We start from the raw sequence: 20500 nt of genomic DNA, 5'->3' as shown, positions 1-20500 counted from the left end.
GGTTTGTCCAGCGTGTATCCAAGATCAGATGGGGGCATGTGTCAGTTTGCTAGGGCTGCCATAACAAAAATACCACAGACTAGATGGATTAAGCAAGAGAAATTTATCTTCTCACGATTCTGGAGGCTAGAAGTCCAAGATCAAGGAGTCGGCAAGGTTGGTTTCTTCGGAGGCCCCTCTCTTTGACTGTGGACGGTCATCTCCCCCCTGTGTCTTCACGAGGTCTTCCCTCTGTACCTGTCTGTGTCTTTATAAGGATACCAGTCATATTGGATTAGGGCTCACCCTAATGATGTCATTTTTAACTTAATTACGTCTTTAAAGATCTTATTTCTAAATATAGGCACATTCTGAGGTACTGGGGGTTAGGACTTCAACATCTGAATTTGGGAGAGGGGGATACAATTCAGCCCATAACAGGATGTTTCCAAAAGCCTCAGTGAACAAGGCTCGGTGTCATGATGAGGGATAGAGAGGCATTCATTGCTGGTCCTGCCAAGGGAACCAGGAGAGGCAGGTAGACTCAGCCCAGCCAGTGGAGGAAGTTTGATTGGCTTTGTCCAAAGGCTCAGCCCAGAAAGCCCTATTCCCTGTAGTCTGGGCTCTCTGGCAGCAGTGGGTTCTGCCTGGTGTCTTCACCTGGCTTCCATGTGGCCCTCAGCCCTCCAGTGAAGACAGAGCTGCTAATCTTCCACTAATACCCTCCAGCCAGGCCTGCAGAAGGAGCCCCCTTCTCCTCTGACAGAGGCAGAAGCCGGACTATTGCCCGTGCACACAGCCCATCTTTAAGGAAATTCTTTGGTCTCCTAATAATTTAAACTTTTTTTTTTTTTTTTTTTTTTAGTGCAGAAGGAAAGCTATTGCATTGACTCAAAATTAAACTGTTTAACACTTGTTGAAATGAAGGTTCAAAATACAGAATAAATGTTGATTAATTCAGTTAGTATTTACCAGGGGCCTGCCACAGTGCTGGGGCCTGTGCTCCTCCCCAGGCAGCTTGGGAGGCTCGTAGGAGGTAGCTGCAGGCTAAAGTTACGCCTGAGGCCCCCGAACACTCTAGATAATAGAGAAAACTTGCCAATACAGATCTGGTTTTTTTTCCTTGTTGCTTAGCATTCTAAAATAATAGAATGAGGAGAAATGCCTGGTTTTATCATCCATTAGGGGAAGTTACATCTTCTCCCATTGATGCTTTGGGAATATAATTGCATTCATCAGTTAGCTCGTGCCAGGCCCAAGCACGGTCAGGTTCCCCTTATGGCAGAGCTGCCTTCACCTCTGAGTATAAGACCACAAAGAGAGGGGCCCTCAGGTATGGAGAAAGTAAGAAAGTGGATACTGGTTGCCGTTCTCTGAGGATGGACAAGTGAATAGCACATCCTCCTTGCTCTCAAGCATCTTAATTTGGAAGGGGACACAGACGTATTGAGGAATCATATAAACAGAGCTGGAAAGGAGATGATAAACGTGAGTGCAAGTGTGGCAGGAGCAGAGTGGAGGCGACCAGCACCTTCGGGCCCTGGGGGTAGCGGTGTCAGGAAAGGCTTCCTTGGGTTGGTGCATTTGGATGAGTTCTTAGAATGGGTGAGGTTTGAAAGTATAGATGGAGAAAAGCATCCCAAACAGAGAAAACAGGAAAAGTTTTCTGTATTTAGAGAGTAGGAAGTGGCTTGACCTAGAGCACGGTGAGAAGTGCAACTGGGAAGTGAATCTTTTTGGAGGACTTGGATGGCTGAGCTACAGAATGCAGCTTCGTTCCCGAAACAGTGAGGAACCACGGAGGGTCTGAGAGCAGAGGAGTAACGTCAGGAGCTTCATGAAACATACCCTGCCTTCTCTGGGAAAGAAGGGTTGAAGAAGAGTCAGCTAGAAGTAGGAAGTCTAGGAGAGGCAGCTCTGGAAATCCAGGTGAGAGATGGTGAGGGTCTGGATGGTGGTGGAATGAGAGTTTGGTCAGATGTTAGGACCTTCAGGGAGTCCGAATGGCACTGCAGAAAGAGCACCGTCTGAGTTGTCAGGAACTTAGGTTCAAATCTCAGTTCTGGTGGTCCTCAGCAAGGGAAGGTAGAATCTGGTATTGCCCTCTGCAAAAGCCCAGATCCCTAAGTGGTGGATTTAAAAAAAAAAACTTTTGTTATTAAAAAAAAAATTCAAACATACAAAAAAGTAGAAGGAATAGTTTAATGAATCTCCTTATCCGTCACCCAGCTTCAACAATAACCCCTCGCTGGTTCTGTTTTTTTAGGAGGTGGTTTTTTGTTTTTTGGTTTTTTTTAATTAATTAATTTATTTATTTATTTTTGGCTGTGTTGGGTCTTCGTTTCTGTGCGAGGGCTTTCTCTAGTTGCGGCAAGCGGGGGCCACTCGCTGTTGCGGCCTCTCTTGTTGTGGGGCACAGGCTCCAGACGCGCAGGCTCAGTAGTTGTGGCGCACGGGCTTAGTTGCTCCGCGGCATGTGGGATCTTCCCAGACCAGGGCTTGAACCCGTGTCCCCTGCATTGGCAGGCAGATTCCCAACCACGGCGCCACCAGGGAAGCCCCTTAGGAGGTGGTTTTTGAGATGAAGCTTGGGAAGTATTCAAGCTGAGGTTGCACTGGAAGCATTTCTCTGAATCTGTCTACCATCAGGTTGAGGTGGTAAAATGACTTGATGTCCATTTGTTCCTCCCTGGGGCTAAATTTGTGTGCACATGTGTGCCTGTTCTCTGCTGTGACAGAGACAGTGAGGGTAGCTGACTTTGAAGGGTGTGTTCTGGGGCTGAGGAAACACTGCCAGAGGCTCCTGTCAGTGGGGTAGGGTTCTGTCTGCCACGGGGGCAGGTGGGTGTGGATAGGGGAGAGGATAGAGGTGAGGATGGCGTGGGAGGCCAGTCTGCTGGGTCAGACACCCTCATCATCCATTCATCGGAGGCTGCTTGTGGCCTGGGGTCTGACCCATGCTGACCAGACTGACAAGGCTGGGCTATAAACCAGACACCAATGGACTCATTTGCTTTGGCAGGTGACATCCAGTGGCTACAACAAATGCCTGCCCTTCCAGACTGCCTTCCTGGCATGACCCTACCTGGGAAAGTGAATTACAGGGTCATCTGCAGGTGGCTGGGGAGCAAGGCTCCCAGACAGAGAGCACCATGTGGATGGTGGGGGGGTCACCCCAGGCTGCTCTGGGGCATCCTTGTTAGTGGTCACTACTCATCCCCCCGGAGATGTAGTATCAGTCGCCAGTGTGCCACACAGACCAACTCTGACCAGTCATCCTTCACAGAGGGTGACCCAGGTAGGCAGGGCGGGGGTGTGTGTGGTAAGTGCACCACTTAAATGCCCTCTGAGTTTGGCATCAACTGAAAAATAAGACCAGGAGTCAGACAAGTGGAGACCAAGATATCAGCTCCAGGGCTAATAAAGGTGTTTAGAAAATGTGGTTAATAGGAGTCCCAGTGGATCCCTTTGCTGGGTCCACAGACCCACCTCTGTCTGGGACCCAGCTGGCTGCAGGCTTCCTCACGGGGCAGGCCTCTTCCCTCTGGCGAGGCGGCCCTGGAAACAGAGGGAAGGATGGGGCTGGGCCACTCAGCTCAGTTCCCTCTCTCATCCCCACCAATCAGATACTCAGCTTCCCCCCACAGCCACACCGTGAGGAGGTCCAGGAAAGAGAGACCGCCAGTGTCCTCCCCATGGCTATCCCCGTGGCAACACGAAACAGAAACTAAATGAAGACTTGAGCATGTGTTGTGGGTCTCAGCAGAAGTTCTCTTGCACAGGTAGGGGTGGGAATGCTGTCACAGAGGAAGGAGAATCATCTGGGCCTTGAAAAATTAGTTCTGATGGCCAGAGACTGGAGAAGGGACCTTCAGCTTGAGGGGACAGCATGGAAAGGGCACGGCAAAATGAGAATGCACTCCTGTGGCTGGAGTGTCAGGAACTCAGAAGGATGTGGTTGGAAGGGACCAGGCTTGGTGAGGTAGTGCAGCCGAGTGGTTAAGAACGTGACCTTGGAGTCAGACTGCCTGGGTTCAAATCCCACCTCTGCTGCTCACTGGATGTGTGGTTTGACCAGCTTAACCTCTCGAAGCTTCAGTTTCCTTGTCTGTAAAATGTGGACAGTAATGGTTATGACCGTTGAGATATGAGATACGTATAAATGCTTAGCTCAAAGCAGAGTGAGTGCTTAATAAATGACAGCCGTTATTATTACTGTCATATGTCCAGGGTAATTTGTGATTAGCCTTGGATGCCAGACTCCTGAGTTTGGACTGCTGTGGGAGAGGCCGGGTACTGTTCAGGTGAGAGGAGGCCCTCCAATACCTAGTTCTGGACACCTGAACCCAGGCTGGGCCAGCTGGAGTGGGAAGGTTGAGATGGAGAAGCACGCCCCCGCACAGAGTGATGCACAGGGAGGTGGCCGCTGTTTGAAGGAGAGGGAGGGGGCGGGGAAGAGTCCCAGCGCAGTGCAGGGTGCACAGTTCCAGGAGGCTAGGAGCTTCCAAGCGAGGGCAGGACCATGCTGAGAGTTTCTGATCATGCTGAATCTCAGGGGCTGCTAAGACGTAGCCAGAAAGCTGATGAGTATTTGGGTGTTTGGGTCTGGAGCTTACAGGCGCAATCTAGTGTTATGAGTCATAAACATGGAAATGAAGTATGGATTATCCAGGGAGAGACTGTAGAAGGAAACCAGAATCAGCCCCAGGGCAGTGAGTGGAGCTGAGATATAGGACATTCAGTGAAGGAAGGACCCAGAGAGCACTTCGTCCCAAATGCCAGAAGAGGAGAGTCTCAGGGGTTTGCCAAGGAAAGCGATCCCAGCTGACACTGACTGATTGCTGGTCTCATGTTACCTTCACAGCCACTCTTGAGGAAGTACTTTTATTATTCTCATCTTATGGATGAGGGAGCGGAGGCACTGAGGGTGAGTGTCCTGCCTTAGGACATGTGCACGGCAAGTGAGAGTCTGAAGCAGGGATTCTGACCCAGGCAGTCCGGTTCTCCAGCTTGTGCTTTAACCTCACCCTGCACGTGCCGCCTCTCAAGGAAATAACTGAAGTAGCTCAATGGATGAGAGAGCACATCAGGCACGTAAGTGGAAATCTCACGGAGGTGGATGTTGGAGAGAATGGGAGGTGAGCCCTTTGGCAGTGAAGCAGAGGAAGAGCATGAAATGGTAGCTGGGGGATGCGGGCCAGAGGACGTGTTCTAAGGTAGCAGAGGCTCTGATGTCCGTGGGGGCTGAGAGGAAGGAGCAGAAGAGGGGGAGATGTGGATTCAGCCTAGAGAGGGAGTAATGGAGAGGTTCGCCCTCAGTGATGATAGGTTAGGGGATCAAAGGGCAGAGGGGAAGTTTGAGGTGGAGAGAAAGGGAACTGAGGGATTCCGTTTCTTATCAAAGAAAGATGCACGGCCGTTTGCCGAGGAGTCTGAGAGGAAGGAAGTACGAGGCTACAGATCCGGGTGCACGAGTGTCTGATGGAGCTGTATGCATTGCTCAGCGTCAGCGAGCGCAGAAGGCAGAAGACACACTGCTCCCCAGCTGACTCTGCCTCTCTGGTCCTGACTTGCCCTGCCCCTCCCTGGGTTGGGGAGGCAGGGTGAGCTGGGGAGCAGGTTCGGTGCGAGCTGGGGAAGTGTCAGGAGAGAGGTAGGCGGAGTTTCAGGGGATGGTCCTGCCTGCTGACTGCTGACGGGGCCTGGAGTAGAAAGACCTCCATCTTCACTGTCCAGAATGTTGGGGTGGTGAAAGGGGATACTGAGTCAGAGGAGTGGGGGAGGGTGTTGGAGAGCTCCTGAGGTGGGGAGAGGGAGGGGACAGGCTGCCATAGCCTGGTTGTACTTGGGGAGGGGGCACCCAGAGAGTCCTGCAGGTTCCTCTGAGAAGGATCCTTCCCTCAGATCCTTGCCTGCTTCTGCACTATTGCTAGAGAAGAATGGGCAGCTCCCTTCTGTGGTTCCCCTTGCCTAACGGATAAAGGCCGAGCTCTAGAGGGTGAAATGCTGTGAGAGGACCTTCCCAAGCTGGTCCCGGCCTCATTTGCTGCCGCTCTTCCTCTGCTGTTCTCTGGCCACACAGAGCTACATGCATACCCCACCCCTCCCCATACCTTGGGGTATGCTCTTTCCTCCTCTTGCAATGCATTTGCATTAGTGCCTGCTGCCCACGTGGAGAAATCTCACTTCCTCTGCGAAGCCTTCTAGGATTGCCCACACCGCACTGGTCTCTCGTTCCTCCTGCTGCGGCTGTGCCCTGAGCCTGCCGAGCTTCCCTCTCCTGGGAGCACACCTCCTGGTCTGTTGCTGCCCTGTGTGTGTGTCTTTCTCCCTGGGAATCCCCAGGGCCTCCATGGTGCCAGGCACCCGAGAGCTTCCCCTTGGATGTTCAGCAACTTGAACAAATGCATGACAAGGTGAACCTCGTTGTCCATAAGATGCTCAGGAAATGGTTGATTTTTGAAACTCAGCCTGTCTTTGAAACTAACTTCCATGTGATGTTTTCCAAGTTACTTGCCTGTTGAGCTAGTCACATCGGAGAACTGACATTGGCAGTTAATTGCCATCCGAACTTAATTTTAGAGAGGATGGGAATTTCAGGGAAATGATGTTTTTCTTCTCACAAAAGAATACCATGGCTGCTTTAAAATTAGACCATTAATTTATGAATTTCTGAAGTCTACGTTGGCAAAAGCCAAAGTTTGTTGGCTTTGGCTCACGGATCCCAGATAGAGGCCCAATTCTACATGCAACCTTCACAGTCTAATCGACATGGATGAGAGATGAAAGATTTTTGGTCCTTGGTAGGTAAATAACATAGTCTTAAATTCATTTTTTTCCCCCTCATAGCATCTACCACAGGGTTTTACAGATGATAGAGGGGCAAATAGTATTTGTTAAATAGATAAACCAATCTAAAAAAAATAATATATTGATTTTTGTGGGTTATGCATCTTTATGAGAATTGTTCTCCGTTCTGTGTATCTTTTTTCAGATAAGATACTGTCTTGTTAACAGAGTTGAAGCGGGGCAGCGGGCAGAGTCCCCATGAAGATACGCAGGGCAGCAATTAGCAGAGAGTCTCATGGCCCCAGGTGTTTGAGCTCTTTTGGTTTGGACATGGAAACCAGCTTCGTCGTCTCCCAGCTCTTTACCGCATCGAGCAAATCTGCGGGACAGGGCAGTGTGGCAGGCAGAGCAGGCGGAGACTTAGGTGACAGACAGGCGGGACTCTGGGAACACTTCAGAGGCCGTGGGACCTCGGCACTGTCTTAATATCTTTGTGTCTCAGCTGCCTCTTTTGTACATGGGGCTGATAATTGTACTATATCCCTCACAGGGCACTGTGTCACCAGGAAGATTAAATGAGATAATGAAGGCAAAGGCTTCTTACAGGGGTTGCCGCATCTGTTCACCCTCTGTGAACTTGCAGGCAGGCGGCTTTCGCAGACAGGTGGAGACTGCGTGGGCCTGGAGGGAGCTGCTGTCATTCGATGGACTGTGGCCGGCCAGCTGTGGGGCTGGGGCAGGCCACCAGATCTCAGCTAGATCTTCCAGTGGGCGAGGTGTTTGTCATCCGGCCTGGTCCTTCACATCCCAGCCTCAAAGGGGACTCTCTCGTTTCTGTTTGCTCCTCAGACCATCTCATTCTGAGACTCTCAGAAGGAAGGAAAAGAACCTCCCATCCCAGGTTCTCTGGGCGCCTACAGGGAGTCCCCCCGCAGTGAAGACACGGATGTACTTGTCTTCAGCACAGTTTTGAGGGGCAACCTGGTGGGAGGCCTGGTGCTGCCGTGCCCCCGGACGCTGCCTGGCTCCCCATCTCACTCTTCCCAAAGGCACAGGTCCCTGCCTGGAGCCACTCCCCCCCATCCCTCTCCTTGTTGGAGCACCTGTATCCTCTGTCTTCTGAGATCTGCCCAAACTATTCCTTGGCAGGCAGGTCTATTTTAAGGCCCATGGCCTTGGTCACTGAGATTGTTGTGACCTCTTTACCACAGTGATAAATCCTTGAATTGGGGAAAAAGACCAGCTTGGGGACAGAATGTCAAGAGCAGAAAATGGGAGGTGAGTACAGTCAGGAAGGTGAAGCAGATGTTTAAAAATCGTAAGCAAAGGCGTTGAGAGAAACTCGACATCAGCTCTCCTGGTTCCTTCAGCCTAGAGGGTCAGCTGTGCTGTCTGGGTGTGGGTGTGACAACCTCGAGCTCTCTCACACCGGTTTCCCGGCCAGAGCCCGTGTTCCTCCTTGTGGGCTGGGCTCGAGGTGTCTCATGCTCATGTCTTTGGGGTGGTGTTTCTCTGAAGAAGCCTGCCGTTTCAAGGAAGAAGAGGATGCCACTCCTATGTCTGGGGGAACAGCTAGGGCAGGAGGGGTCCAGCTCACGGCGCCTAGAGGCGAGGTTCAGCACCTCCTGCTCACTGAATGCTTTACAGAACAATGTTCAGCTTTGGGACTGAGTCCCCTATTACGTGTTGGTGGAAGAGCTGTGTGGGATCATGGAGCCCTGTTTAAAGGGCTGTGGTTTGGTGAGAAGGGTGAGTGCTTTTTGGGTAAGTGCTTAAATGGAAGCATCTGGGTTCAGGCGTGCCAGAGAAGGCTGCTGCAGGAGCGGTGACGTGTGACAGGAGCTGGGCTGGGCTTTAAATGGAAGGGCCAGAAAGCCAAAGGACTCCTTCCTGTGGGTTCGGCAGAGCTGGGCTCCAGCACAAGTATTCTTAGGGATCTTTTGGAACTCGCCCAACAGGGAGTGGCTGGGAATGCCCAGTGCACGCAGCTCACTAATCTGGTACAGCGGGAAAAAGACACTAAGCAAGAAATATTGCATTTGTCCCCTGTCGCCAGCCGGCACCGCCAGCCTGCACCTAGGCTTAGGGCCCTTCAGTGATTCTGACTTATCTTGGCACCCACTGGGCTCAGCTTAACTGGCTCACTAATCAGAACAGCTTGATCTGGGATGTTTAGGTGGGAATGAGAAGCCTTATGTGTGAAAAACATTTCTGAAGCCAATAGCTTTAAACGAATGCTTGTTATTAGGAGTTACTGATACCACGATTAGACGGGGACAAGTTAAGTGTGCTTGTTCACCTTAAGTAGCATCCTTTTATTTTCTCCTGTGCAGTTTTTCTTAGGCTATTTAAGCTTCTATTCATTGACAAAAGAAATCGTCTCCACCTCTTCACTTTTATTAGACTCAGATATTCATGAAAGGCGGTCGCCAGCTCTGACAGCTGCTTTCTCAGCAACCTGGTCCCTCTGCTCTGCTCTGGCTCCCCTTCATAGTGACAGGGTCTCTCTGTGTCTGGCTCCTCTGTCCTGATGGGAAGTTAATGCCCGTGGCCTTGTCCTTCGGTCCTGATACAGTGTTGGTGTCTATAGGCCCTGCCGTGGCCCTGAGGCCAGGTGTGCTGCTTTTCTGTACTGTCAGGCCCGTCCCCGTGGGATCAAAGACCTCAGGGCTGGACAGGACCTCAGTCAGGCCTCGGGGTCTGTGCAGACTTGCAGACTTGCCTGCCACCCCTAGAAGCCTCTCAGCTTCCAGTTAAGACCAGTGGCCTTTATTTCTTCCATTTTCTCCCTTCTGGAATGGGAATGTCTATCCTGTCCCTGTCCTGATGTACTTTGGAAGCAGGTAACTTGTTTCACTGGTCCACAGATGGAGAGGAGTTTTGCCCCTGGTTAGCCTCCAGCTGTCTCCCCCATCCAACAAACGTGAGCTGACTCCTTGCTCTGTGCCAGGTCCTGGGCGCAGCTCTGGGCTTGGAGACACGGCCCTGCCCACAAGGAACTACCACTCAGATAAAGGATCCCACACTTGTAGTGACCCGTGCTCTAGAGAGTTCTGTGAGGGAGTCTGTCATGAGCGTGGAGAAGGGGACTGAGTCCGGGCAGTCACTTCTATCTGGGGGAAGGAGAGGATCCCTGGAATCATGATGTTGGAATTGGGCCTTGAAAGAGGAGAGGGAATGGAGCAGGTGGGATGGGGGTCGTGGCCTAAAACATTGCATCCTAAGGGAGCCTTAGAGTAAAAGTAGTGCGGTAAAAATAACTTGGCTGTTGTGTCTAATGGTTGGTGCTCAGGGCGGGGCCAGGTATGGAATTAGAACTGCCGTGGTTGTGAACTTGCACCCAGTTACGTGCAAAGGACTTCCACATGCATTATCTCATGGAATGTCCACAACCGCACAACATGTATTTTTTCACCCGCATTTTATAACTAGGGAAATGAAGCTCAGTGATGTTAAGGAACTTGTCCAAGGGTATAGCCCGTGATGGGAAGAACATGGGTCCAAACGGAAGCCTGGCTACAGAGCGCACGCTCTTGACTGTCTGTCTCTTGACTGTCTCTCAGGTCCTTAACTTCCTCTCTGGTGGTTTCCGGGGTGATAGGAAGCAGGTGAAAACTTGTACAAGCACTGGGGTGCTATGGCTAGGTTTGTGAAATAGACCCATGCTCCTGGCAGCAGTGCAGAGGACGGGGGTGAGGAGGTGGGGGTGAGGCTGCAGGCAGGAAAAGCAGCCAGGAAGCCGTTGCAGCCGTTCCGATGGGAGATGATGTGGCCTGAAGCTGGGCAGGTGAAGATGAGGGGACAGATCTGAGAGACAGATGAGGGGACAGATCTGAGAGACAGATGAGGGGACAGATCTGAGAGACAGATGAGGGGACAGATCTGAGAGACAGATGAGGGGACAGATCTGAGAGACAGATGAGGGGACAGATCTTACTGGACATGGTGACCAACTGGATGTGGGTGAGAGAAGGGAAGGCCAGGGATGACCCCCAGGTTTCTGGCTTGGCGACTGGTGGCATCACTGAGTTGGGATGGGGAGCAGTTTGGGGAAGACCATGTATCGGGGCCCACTGAATGTGAGGGCATGGAGGGGGGCGGTGTCGGGTTCTGGAAGGGGGATGGGCCACCTGCCGCTACTCCTCCTCCAAGCCCCCACTATCTCCCAGGCTTTAGTTTCCCACTGTTTTATTTTATCAGTAATTAAAAGTTTCTTTGGGGCTTACAGAAGGGGGGATGCTCTCGGGGGCCCAGACCCATGGAAGGCTTGCAGAGAAGATGGCTGTGCACAGCTGCTCTCATCCTTTTCCTGCAAGGTCAAAGAGATGGGGAGATCACATTTAGGTGAGCAGGGTCAAGCATGGTGTTAGGCTGCATCTTGCAGGCGTACAAGGCCTGTGCTTGCCCAGCTTCAAGACCAAAGAAATAGCCCAGAGTCAACAGCAGAGACATCGGTGGTTTAATGGATGGGGGAGCTCACATGTCTGAAGCGAGGTCCTGGAGCAACACCCCACCATGTGCAGCAGACGGCGGGCAGGACGTGGTGGCAGTCTTCGCTCCTTGGGGAAGGGGAAATTGACATCAGATGGGCTCATCAGTTACCAGGGAAACCAGTAGAGGGGCACACCCCTCACCACCCCCTTTGGCAAGCTGTCATTAGCTGGGGCCTGGGGCAAGTATGTAGGAAGGTCAGTCATGTGCATAAGATGTGGGTAAAGCAGGCACTGGTTGGGCAGGGGATGTACAGAGAACAAGAGAACAGCCATCTTGAGTGGCCTGACCATACACATGGTTTTCTGGAAGAATTGGCTCGAAGAGAAGGTGGGAAGTTAGCAGGGAAAGCCTCGGGCATGGGCATAAAAGCAGGAAAGCCACTGGTTCAGGCAATTAACACCTAGAATCTGTCCCCTGATAATAAGACATTTGGTTGGGATGGGGCAGAGGTTTGCCAAGGGATATGATGAGAGTTAGAGTTGCAGCTGAGAAGGTTGAGTCGGCGTGGTAAGAAGCATAATTCTGCCCCTGCTGGTGGTGAGCCCCCGAGACTCAGGACCAAGCAGAAGAGTGCCTGATTGGGAGCTGCGTTTGCATTCCGTCAGTGGTTCAACTTCGGTCAGCCTCAGAATCACCTGGCGCTCTTCTCCTTAGATGAGCCTGGGCCTCTTGCTCTATTGGCTCTCCAGGTGATTCTGACAAACTCCAAGACTCGAGGAGCACTCAGTAGGTGAGCCCATCGTGCAGGTGAGTGAAGAGGCTGCCTGAGGCGGGGCAACCAGTCAGGCTCTTGCAGTCGAGGGGGAGGTAAGGCAGGGGCAGGTGAGGCTGTGAAGCAGGTGAGATCACCTCCAGCGAGCCTTTGGAGAGAGGATGGCCTCTGGTCTGACTCGGTAGCACTCAGCACCCCTGATTTTGTCCTCTACCCTGAACCCTTCATTTGGTTTCTAGGGCACCCCTGTCTCAGTTCTCCTGGCTGTTCCTCCTCAGCCTCTTTCGTTGGTTCTCCTCCCTGACTGCACGTTGGAGTGTTTCAAAGAGTCCTGGGGCCTCTTTTTTTTTTTTTTTTTGGTCTTACACTACTTAACTTACTTCATGCAGTTGTTTTAAATACCACCTTTATGCAAACGGCTCCCAGATTATCTCCAGCCCAGATTTCTCTCTGAATATCAGACTTGAATTTCCAAATACCTACTCAGCATATCTCTCTAGGTGTCCCCGGGCATCTTAAACTGAGTATTTCCAAAACCAACCTCCTGATTTTATCCATCCCTCCCTTCCCCACCCCACCACCCTTCGACTGTTGCTCCTGCAGTTCTCCCCGCTCTCCCAGGGGCTCAGGGCAAAAGCCTTGTAATCATGTTTCACCCGTCTCTCTCATGCCCACGCCCAATCTATCAGTAGAGCTTACGGGCTTTGCCCTCAACATATACTGAGGATTAGAACATCTACCACAATCACTGTGGTCCAAGCTGCCTTTACCTCTTGCCTGGTTTTCTTGTGTTCACTGCTGCACCGCCCCACCTTCCCCACCCCCAGTCCAAGCAGCAGCCAAAATGATCCTTTTAAAAGGTAAGTTAGACCCTCCTGTGCTCAAAACCCTCCACTGGGTTCCTGTCTCAGAAGAAATTTGGAAGGGAGGAAGAACAGTGCCCATCCTCAGGCACGTTGCTTAATCTGTTTGCTCGTCTGTAAAGGCAGAGAATAATTCCTAAGTGGCATGAGGGGATTAAGTGAGATAATGTTGGATAAACTCTTAGTAGGTAGCTAACAGACACCTGCCCGATAATACGGTAGCTGCGAGGAGAAAGGAGCGCACGTTAATCAAATCTCGACTCTGTGCCAGGCACACCACACATTTTATCTCTTTTAATCTTTTTGATTGTTTTTATTTTTATCACTACTATATATCTGCACAATTTAAAGCCTCAAATAATTGTATATGATTTGTTAAAGTAGTCGTCTCCCCATCTACCCACCCCCATAGCTCTTCCTCAGGTGCAGCCACTTCAAACTCGTTTAGTATTTTTATCCATAGGACTGGGAAAATGCTTATTCTGCTACTTTATTACTTTTTTTCAGTTGTCATTATCTAGTGACTTCTGAGTTCCCACCCTAGAAGATGAGGAACCAGCTCTCTCTCCAATCTTGTTCCCACCACTCATGAGGACTTTTCCATCTCCCCATCCTGCCAGTGCAATTTCTGTTAAATCCACACGTTTGTGGTGCTTTATTGTAAGGACTAAGATTATTTTTACTTTTTGGTTTCCTCAGAGTTCTTTTGTCATTTGCTTGGTTTGCTATTTTCTTATCATGGAATTAAATTCTTCACCAGCTGTATAAATCTCTTAAGATGTTCAGAGGCATCAGGTGTTCTGTTAATTTCATATTACTAAAGAAATCTCTCCCAGAGCGTTTGGAAGCCCGCCAACATGGACCAACTGCCCTTTTCTGCTTGCTGCATAGCTGTCGCCCCAGCATCACCCTTAGGTCTCTTATCACATTCTCCATGTCCTTGTGGGTTTATGTCTTTCAAAATAAATTCCTTGGGGCTTCCCTGGTGGCGCAGTGGTTGAGAATCTGCCTGCCAATGCAGTAGGACACAGGTTCGAGCCCTGGTCTGGGAAGATCCCACATGCCGCGGAGCAACTAGGCCCGTGAGCCACAATTACTGAGCCTGCACGTCTGGAGCCTGTGCTCCGCAACAAGAGAGGCCGCGATAGTGAGAGGCCCACGCACCGCGATGAAGAGTGGCCCCCGCTTGCCGCAACTAGAGAAAGCCCTCGCACAGAAACGAAGACCCAACACAGCCGTAAATAAATAAATTAATTAATTTAATTAAATTAAAAAAAAATACAAGGTGCTATAGAAGCACTTTTAAAAAAATTAAAAATAAAAAAAAATAAATTCCTCTACTCTTGTTTCAGTGAGTAGCTAAAGTAGATGTTTGACTTCAATCTCCTGTATTTATCTGAGCTCTATCTCTTGTTTACTTTTGCCCATAATGAGATTGGTTTTATACTGATTTTACAGATGAGACAGTTGAGTCTCAGGGAGATTAAGTAATCTCTTTAAAGACCCACAGCCATTATGCAGCAGAGCCCAGGTTTAAATCAAGACAGTCTGGCTATAAACCCCATGTTCTTACTTGTCCTTTAAAAAGAAAGTTAATATTGGTCGATATGGGATGTGATTGAGAATGTAGGCACTGCCATCAATTTTCTTTGTATGTCTTCCTCATCTTTATCATTGTTTTTTTAATGCTGAAAATGGCTTCTTGCTCTACTATCCCAAAGAGGTAAGTTTCCTATATCTTTTTAAGAGGCCGTCTCCTCAGCTTAGGGATAAAAACAGGTATTCCTTTAAATAACCATTTGAAGAACGAGCCCCTGTGGTTTATGGGTGACCAGTAAATTGTGGGGAAAAGTTTTCGGTTTGTTATGATGTGGTGATACTTCTTTACCACCTGTTGACCATTTGGGGCCAGGAGAGGTCTGAGATGAGTGTGAGTTTGGTGGTGGTGGGTTCTTGGCTGAGGGCTCCTTCCCCAGGTCTTGCTTTCTACGCAGGGATGCGGGCGCCCGTCTGGCTGCAGCTGTGAGGAGTTGGGGTGCAGCCCCGGCAGGAGACCCTGGAGGGTACCAGGGACTCTAGATCTGTTCCTGATTCCTTCCTGCATCCAGGACAGTCCGAGCCTGCCCAGAACACTTGCATCCCTAACCACTTTTAGTGAGAGAAAAGTGGGTTATAAAATGGAATGGAAGCTTGCATTTCAGCATGGGTGGGACAAGTTAAGATTTACTTGCCCAAGACTTACTTATCTTAGTCAGCCATTCCTGCCTCCTGATTCTCCGTTGCTGAGCATGGGGGTAGTTAATACCATATCTAAGTTACTGCCTTAGAGTCCACCAGGTGATGGGTGGCTAATTGTGGCTCACTTTCTAAACTGCACCTAACCGTGCCTCCTATTCAAGTTCAAAGTGCCAAACCAGCCTCTGTATGGCGCAGATCATGTGACTCTGACACCTCTCACAGACACTGTCCTTCTAAAACGTGGCTGTTCCTTCCTCACTGGCTGGTCTCACAGCTGCAGAGTTGTTTCCTCCCTGGCTGGTAGCAAAGAGGAGGGTCAAGCCCTGTATTAGGGGGGCCCAGCGTCAGGCACCATCACACGTGGGCAGATGACAGCCTCTAGAGAGGCCTGTGGGGGAGGGGAGGGATGCATGAGGAATGGACCACACCTTTTCTTTCCTTAAACAACATTCCCTACCTTATCTTTGCAGCTCGGGGTGAGCCAGTTTCTTGGTATGAGAAGGCTACCTGCTCGTCAGGGTCAAATGCAGGGCTGTGTTAATGGTCCAGGTGTCCACAGGGAATGAAAACCGCTTTCGGCTAAGACAACAACTGTCACTGAACTGAGCATGTTGAGAGCACCGTGTCCTCCCCTGCCTGTTCCTCTCCTTCCTGGGCTGGTGGGGCGCCCCTCCTTCGAGTCCCCAGGGCGCACTCTCAGCTCCTCCGCTGTCCAGCCTGGGTGGCTGCCGCAGCTCCCGTCTCACGGGTGAAGAACTTGCTTTCACCTCCATTCCCCACCACCTGCTTAGAGGCTGCCCTGCCTTTCACGCGCCCCTTTGCAGTTTGCCCTGGATCCTGCTCTCTTCCCCAGGCCTTGGGTTACTGCCTCTTCCAGATGTGCCCTCCAGCCTCTTCACCTGACTTCTCTGCGGGGGACCTCCTCGCACGCGGCTTCTGGTGCTTTGTGCACTTAAGCCTCACATGCCCGATGAACCTAGGCTCCCAAGGGAGGTGCTGTGTCTCTGTGGGGATGAACAGATACACTGATGGCAGCCGGATGACACGTTTGCCTCTGGGACCCCCAGTTCCTTGAAAGCAGGGATTGTCCTGGGGTGCGTTACAGATGGGGAGCTCTAACCTTGTGAGGGAAGGAAATGGCTGTAGCTGCCAGAATGGGAATGGTTGGTGAATGGAATCGTGGCTTCCTTATTCCAGAGTGTCCGTGTTCACAGACAGGCCTGGAGGCCCAGCTCCTATGGCATATTTGGCCTTTCAGCGGTCCCCCTTGTACCCCACACCACTGACCCCTCATAGCCACTCTGTATCAGAGGCTGGCAGAGCCCGTTCTCCCTGCATCCTGCCATCATCTCAGACCCAGAACTGAGCTCATCAGCCACCCAAAGCAGGTTCTGCCTCCTGAGCGCTCCCAATCTTACTGGCCCAGGTCCTGGGCCGTAAAGATGATACACCTTTGACTCATGTTTCACTTCTCGCCAGCTCCCACGGATCCACCCAACTTGCTGTCTGCCAAGTACAAACTCATCCTTGGGCAGAGGGCCCATGGGTCATCTTTTATGTCCCTTCTGTTGCAGGGGGTCCTAGCTGGGCCCTCTGGGCTCAGCACCTTCTGACTGCCCTCTTACCTTTCACCCAGGTACTAAGGCCCCCAATGGAGCCAGTCTGCTGAAATATGAGATCTTTCTTTTTAAAAATATCTATCAAGTTTACATCTGAGGCCACTTGAGTTGCCAAGCACGGGCGTCCAGATCCCTGAAGCCGTGGGTGTAATTCCCAAGCTCCTCTCGTTAATTGCCCTTACCATGCTTAAGTGAATTCCGTGGAGGGTTTTGACTCATGGTGAGCAGCTGGATGTTCCTGTATAATTTCGTGAACCATTCTGACATTTGCCAACTACATCCTGTCTTTACATGTTTTCCTGCCTTTCGTGCACTGCTCCCTCTGCCTGGAATCGCCCTCATCTACTGAAAAAGTTCCTACCCATCCTTTAAGGCCCAGGGAAACTGTGTACCCGCCTCTATCAGCATACCTCACTCTGTGTCATAATTATTTGTTCATACTTCTGTCTTCTCCACTAGACTGCATGGTCCATGGGAGCAGGGATTAGGCCTGATTTGTCAATATTCCCTCCAGTGCCCAGCACGACAGGGTTCAGGCCGTGTTGGCCACATGGATCCATCTTTTATTCACAAGTATTTACGCATAAACTCCCTTGTGCCTGTCACTCTGCTACGCAGGGCACATTGGGGTGAGCAAGGCAGACAGGGTCCGCCTGCCTTCATGGAGAGAGTTAGCAAGGCCAGTTAGCAAGGAAATGTAGATGGACGAGAGTCTTTGGAACCGCCGTGCTGTCAAAGGGCTGCTTTAGATGCAGGCGTGCAAGGAAGGCGTCTCTGAGAAGAGACTTCAGAGCGGAGGCCTGAAGGCTGAGGACTGATCAGCCGTCCAGAGAGCTGGGGAAGTGAGCTCAGGACAGAGGGACAGCAGGTGCACACTTGCAGAGGAGGAAAGGGGGCTTGGAGTCCTGGGGGAGCGGACAAGGCCGGAGGCTGCCGAAGCATGGGGATCGAGGGCGAGGGCCGTGTGGGGTTGGCCTGGCCGGATCCTGCCGAGCTGCTTCCGTTAGGTCACAGTATGGACTTTGGATCTTTTTTGCTGGGAGCGGTTGGGAAGTCCTCAGAGGGTAGGACATGTTTCAGACTTTTAATACCCCATATGGCCGAGCAGATGTGAATGTGCTGAATCTTGCCCCGCTTCTGCTACCTCCCCTTTTCCTGCTGCCTCTTCTCCACCCACAACCCCCTCCCCGGTTTGCTTCTATTCAGCCCCTGACATCTGCACCCGCACTTGCTCCGTAGCTGTCTGGGCCGCTCCTTTTTGCAGCCCTGCCTGGTTCCTGCCACAGCCCTGAGGTGCCAGTGAGGTTCCACCCCCTCTGAAGCCCCTCTTCTCACTCCCCTGAGCTGATAGCGGATGGTTCTTGCACTGCTGAGGCTCAGTGCCCATTTCTGACCAGTTCTTGGCCTTTGCACCTGTGAGTCACGGCCCTCCCCTTCCACACGCATAGTTGCTTATCTTTCTTTGCCGTGCTTATCTCCTCCAAAGGACCAACCTCTTGGACTTATTTGGGTTCTCCCTCCCTGAACCTACCCCATATTAGTTTAAAGTCCCTCATCCGGTGAGCTATCCTGGCACAAATACATCCTCACTTTAAAAAAAGAAAAAAAAGGGCTGAAGTTTATTGAGCCCTTACTACATGCAAGACATGCATTTTCAATGAAATGTTAATTACTCATTTAACCATGACATCAACCCTGTGAGCTAGGTGCTGTCATCATCCCTATTTTACAGGTGAGGATACTGAGGGTCAGAGATCACACAGTAGATGGCAGGGCTGGCTTTGCACCCAGGGTATTTAGCTGTTCCTGCCTGGTGCTGTCCAGTGCGGTTCTTTGTGGTCCTGACGTTCTTATCCACACCATCTCCAAAGCCACTTTCCAGTGGTTGCTCACTTTCCTCTCTTCACTCCAAAGGTCTAACTTCATGGGGAAAATGAGCAGCAGAACCCCCTGTTCCCTGACCTGTGCCACCCTTGGGTCCCGGAGCCCTGCCTCTGTCCTCCGTAGCACTTAGGCCTATTGGGCACACCTGCCTCCAGTTCACAGACGTGAGCTAAGTCTCTTCTCAGGATTACAAATGCTGTCGTGTAAGTCTCTCCCTGCCACCCAGGAAGGGGGTGGGAAGCAAGAAAAATGAGAAGGGGCTGTAAGAAGACACTTTAGCTTAAAGACCTTTCTAAGAGGCAGAGCTGTCTGGAGATGGAACCAATTGCCACCTCTACCATTAGAAGGGAGACTCAGCATTAGGGGAGTGGCTAGACTGTGTATTTTTGGAGAAATTCTCCAGCCCTGAGAAGATGGGATTTTGTACCTTGAATGGTGCTGGATGGAGTAGAACTAAAATGGTAAGAGACAGTGTTTCTGGTTCCAGGGACGGTACTCTCCCCACAGCAGTGCACCTGCAGCCTTCCTAGATGGGGCCCATTGGCCCACTTGAGAAGTGAAAGTGGCAGTTGAGTCCTCTCAGCCTGGGTCACACCTGCCCAAGGAGAGCATTGCAGGTGTGAGACAAATGCAGATATAAGACTGCCAATGCCTGCTGCGACCCATGGCTACGGGGCATGTCCCGGCTTTCCCCAACCCTAGGGGAGCCTCGAGCCTTCCCCAGGGGTGGCTGGAGCTTCTGGAGCCGTGACTGTAATGATGGTAGGAGTGGCAGTCGCTGTCTCACTGCTGCAGGTCACTCTGGAGAGCCCTAGTGGCTTTTCATGACACAAGCACATGGCATCACGTGCTGAAGATTCATGGATTAAGAACACTCGTGCCTGGAGGGCGAAGCCGTGGAGATGGCAGAAACCACACGTGGGCTACCAAGATTCCTCTGAGAGTGCGGTTGTGATGGTGGAATCGAGAGGGCTTGGCGGTCTTGGATACGTAATGTGGAACTCTCTGTAATTTTTCCTTTGTTCTGTATTTGAATTTTCAGTAGGAGAAGGAGGAGACTAAGCAGGGGGAAGGACTCATGGCTTCTGATGCGAGTCACGCGCTGGAAGCTGCCCTGGAGCAGATGGACGGGATCATTGCAGGTACGGTCAGGGGTCCTGGCGACCCAGAGCTCATCCTCCGCACTGAGAAACCGTTTCCTCTCATTGGACTTTTCTTTTGGGTGCAGAGAGAAGGCCCCTGTTGGATTTCTTTTATTTTACTGTGTGTGTCGTCTCTTTTTTAACAGTGCAAACTTGGACTCTTTGCTATCTGCTGCGAGCCTAGGGCTCTGTTGAGAGTACAGATGCACCATCTATCAGCATGTGTGTAACTGTATCGCAGTTTGGATCCTGGCTGCAACAGGTGCAGTGAGATTGATTTTATTGTAAAGTTTTCAGAGCACATCATGGCTTATTACAGTCAAGCTGAAACTTGCAATCTCGCTGACTTTGCCCCCAGCACTGGTGTCAGCTCCCTTTCCCGGCTGGTCTCCAGTATGTTTGAGAGTCAGGAGGCAGTTCTGTATTGATTCACCTAATCACCTGAAGAATGTTCTATATGTTTTTTATCCATTGTAACTGTTTGGCTTCACGTTTGCCTTAGCCAGTTAGGATTATTCTCTAGAAGAGATCCAGCAAAACTGGTTAATTGGAAAGGACTGCCAGTGGGCTGTTTGGGCTGATTAACTCCTTGATGGGGGCAACTGAAGCCCATATTGGTTAGAATAAGCCTGTCATTGTTGGAAATCTTTCCCCGCCGGCCCCAGGCCTTCTTTCTGTCCTTACCTGATACAGGTCACTGGCCTTATTTGTTGACTGGGCGTGTTTCTTTGGGACTTTGCTCCTCGTTGCATGGAGCTAGGGCTGCGGGAAGAAGGTTTG

General features: G+C 51.0%; 1 protein-coding gene across 14 annotated transcripts in view; it reads left to right on the top strand.

The window, feature by feature from the left end:
• Positions 1-20500, top strand: part of PPFIBP2 (PPFIA binding protein 2) — a 151405-nt gene that overhangs the window by 13680 nt on the left and 117225 nt on the right. For 12 of the 14 annotated variants that reach the window (XR_009009224.1, XR_009009223.1, XR_009009225.1 and 9 more), the window contains exon 2: positions 19624-19720. Coding sequence is in view for 10 of the 14 variants with exons in the window: in XM_057552646.1 (XP_057408629.1) it covers positions 19624-19720 (97 nt within the window). In the remaining 4 variants the exon portion in view is untranslated. Of the gene's footprint in view, positions 1-19620; positions 19721-20500 lie in introns of all 14 variants that reach the window. The other 2 variants (XM_057552647.1, XM_057552648.1) reach the window with 1 other exon arrangement.

Source organism: Balaenoptera acutorostrata, chromosome 9 (genome assembly GCF_949987535.1).
Source record: "Balaenoptera acutorostrata chromosome 9, mBalAcu1.1, whole genome shotgun sequence".
Lineage (NCBI taxonomy): Eukaryota > Metazoa > Chordata > Mammalia > Artiodactyla > Balaenopteridae > Balaenoptera > Balaenoptera acutorostrata.
This window is presented reverse-complemented; position numbering and strand designations above follow the sequence as displayed.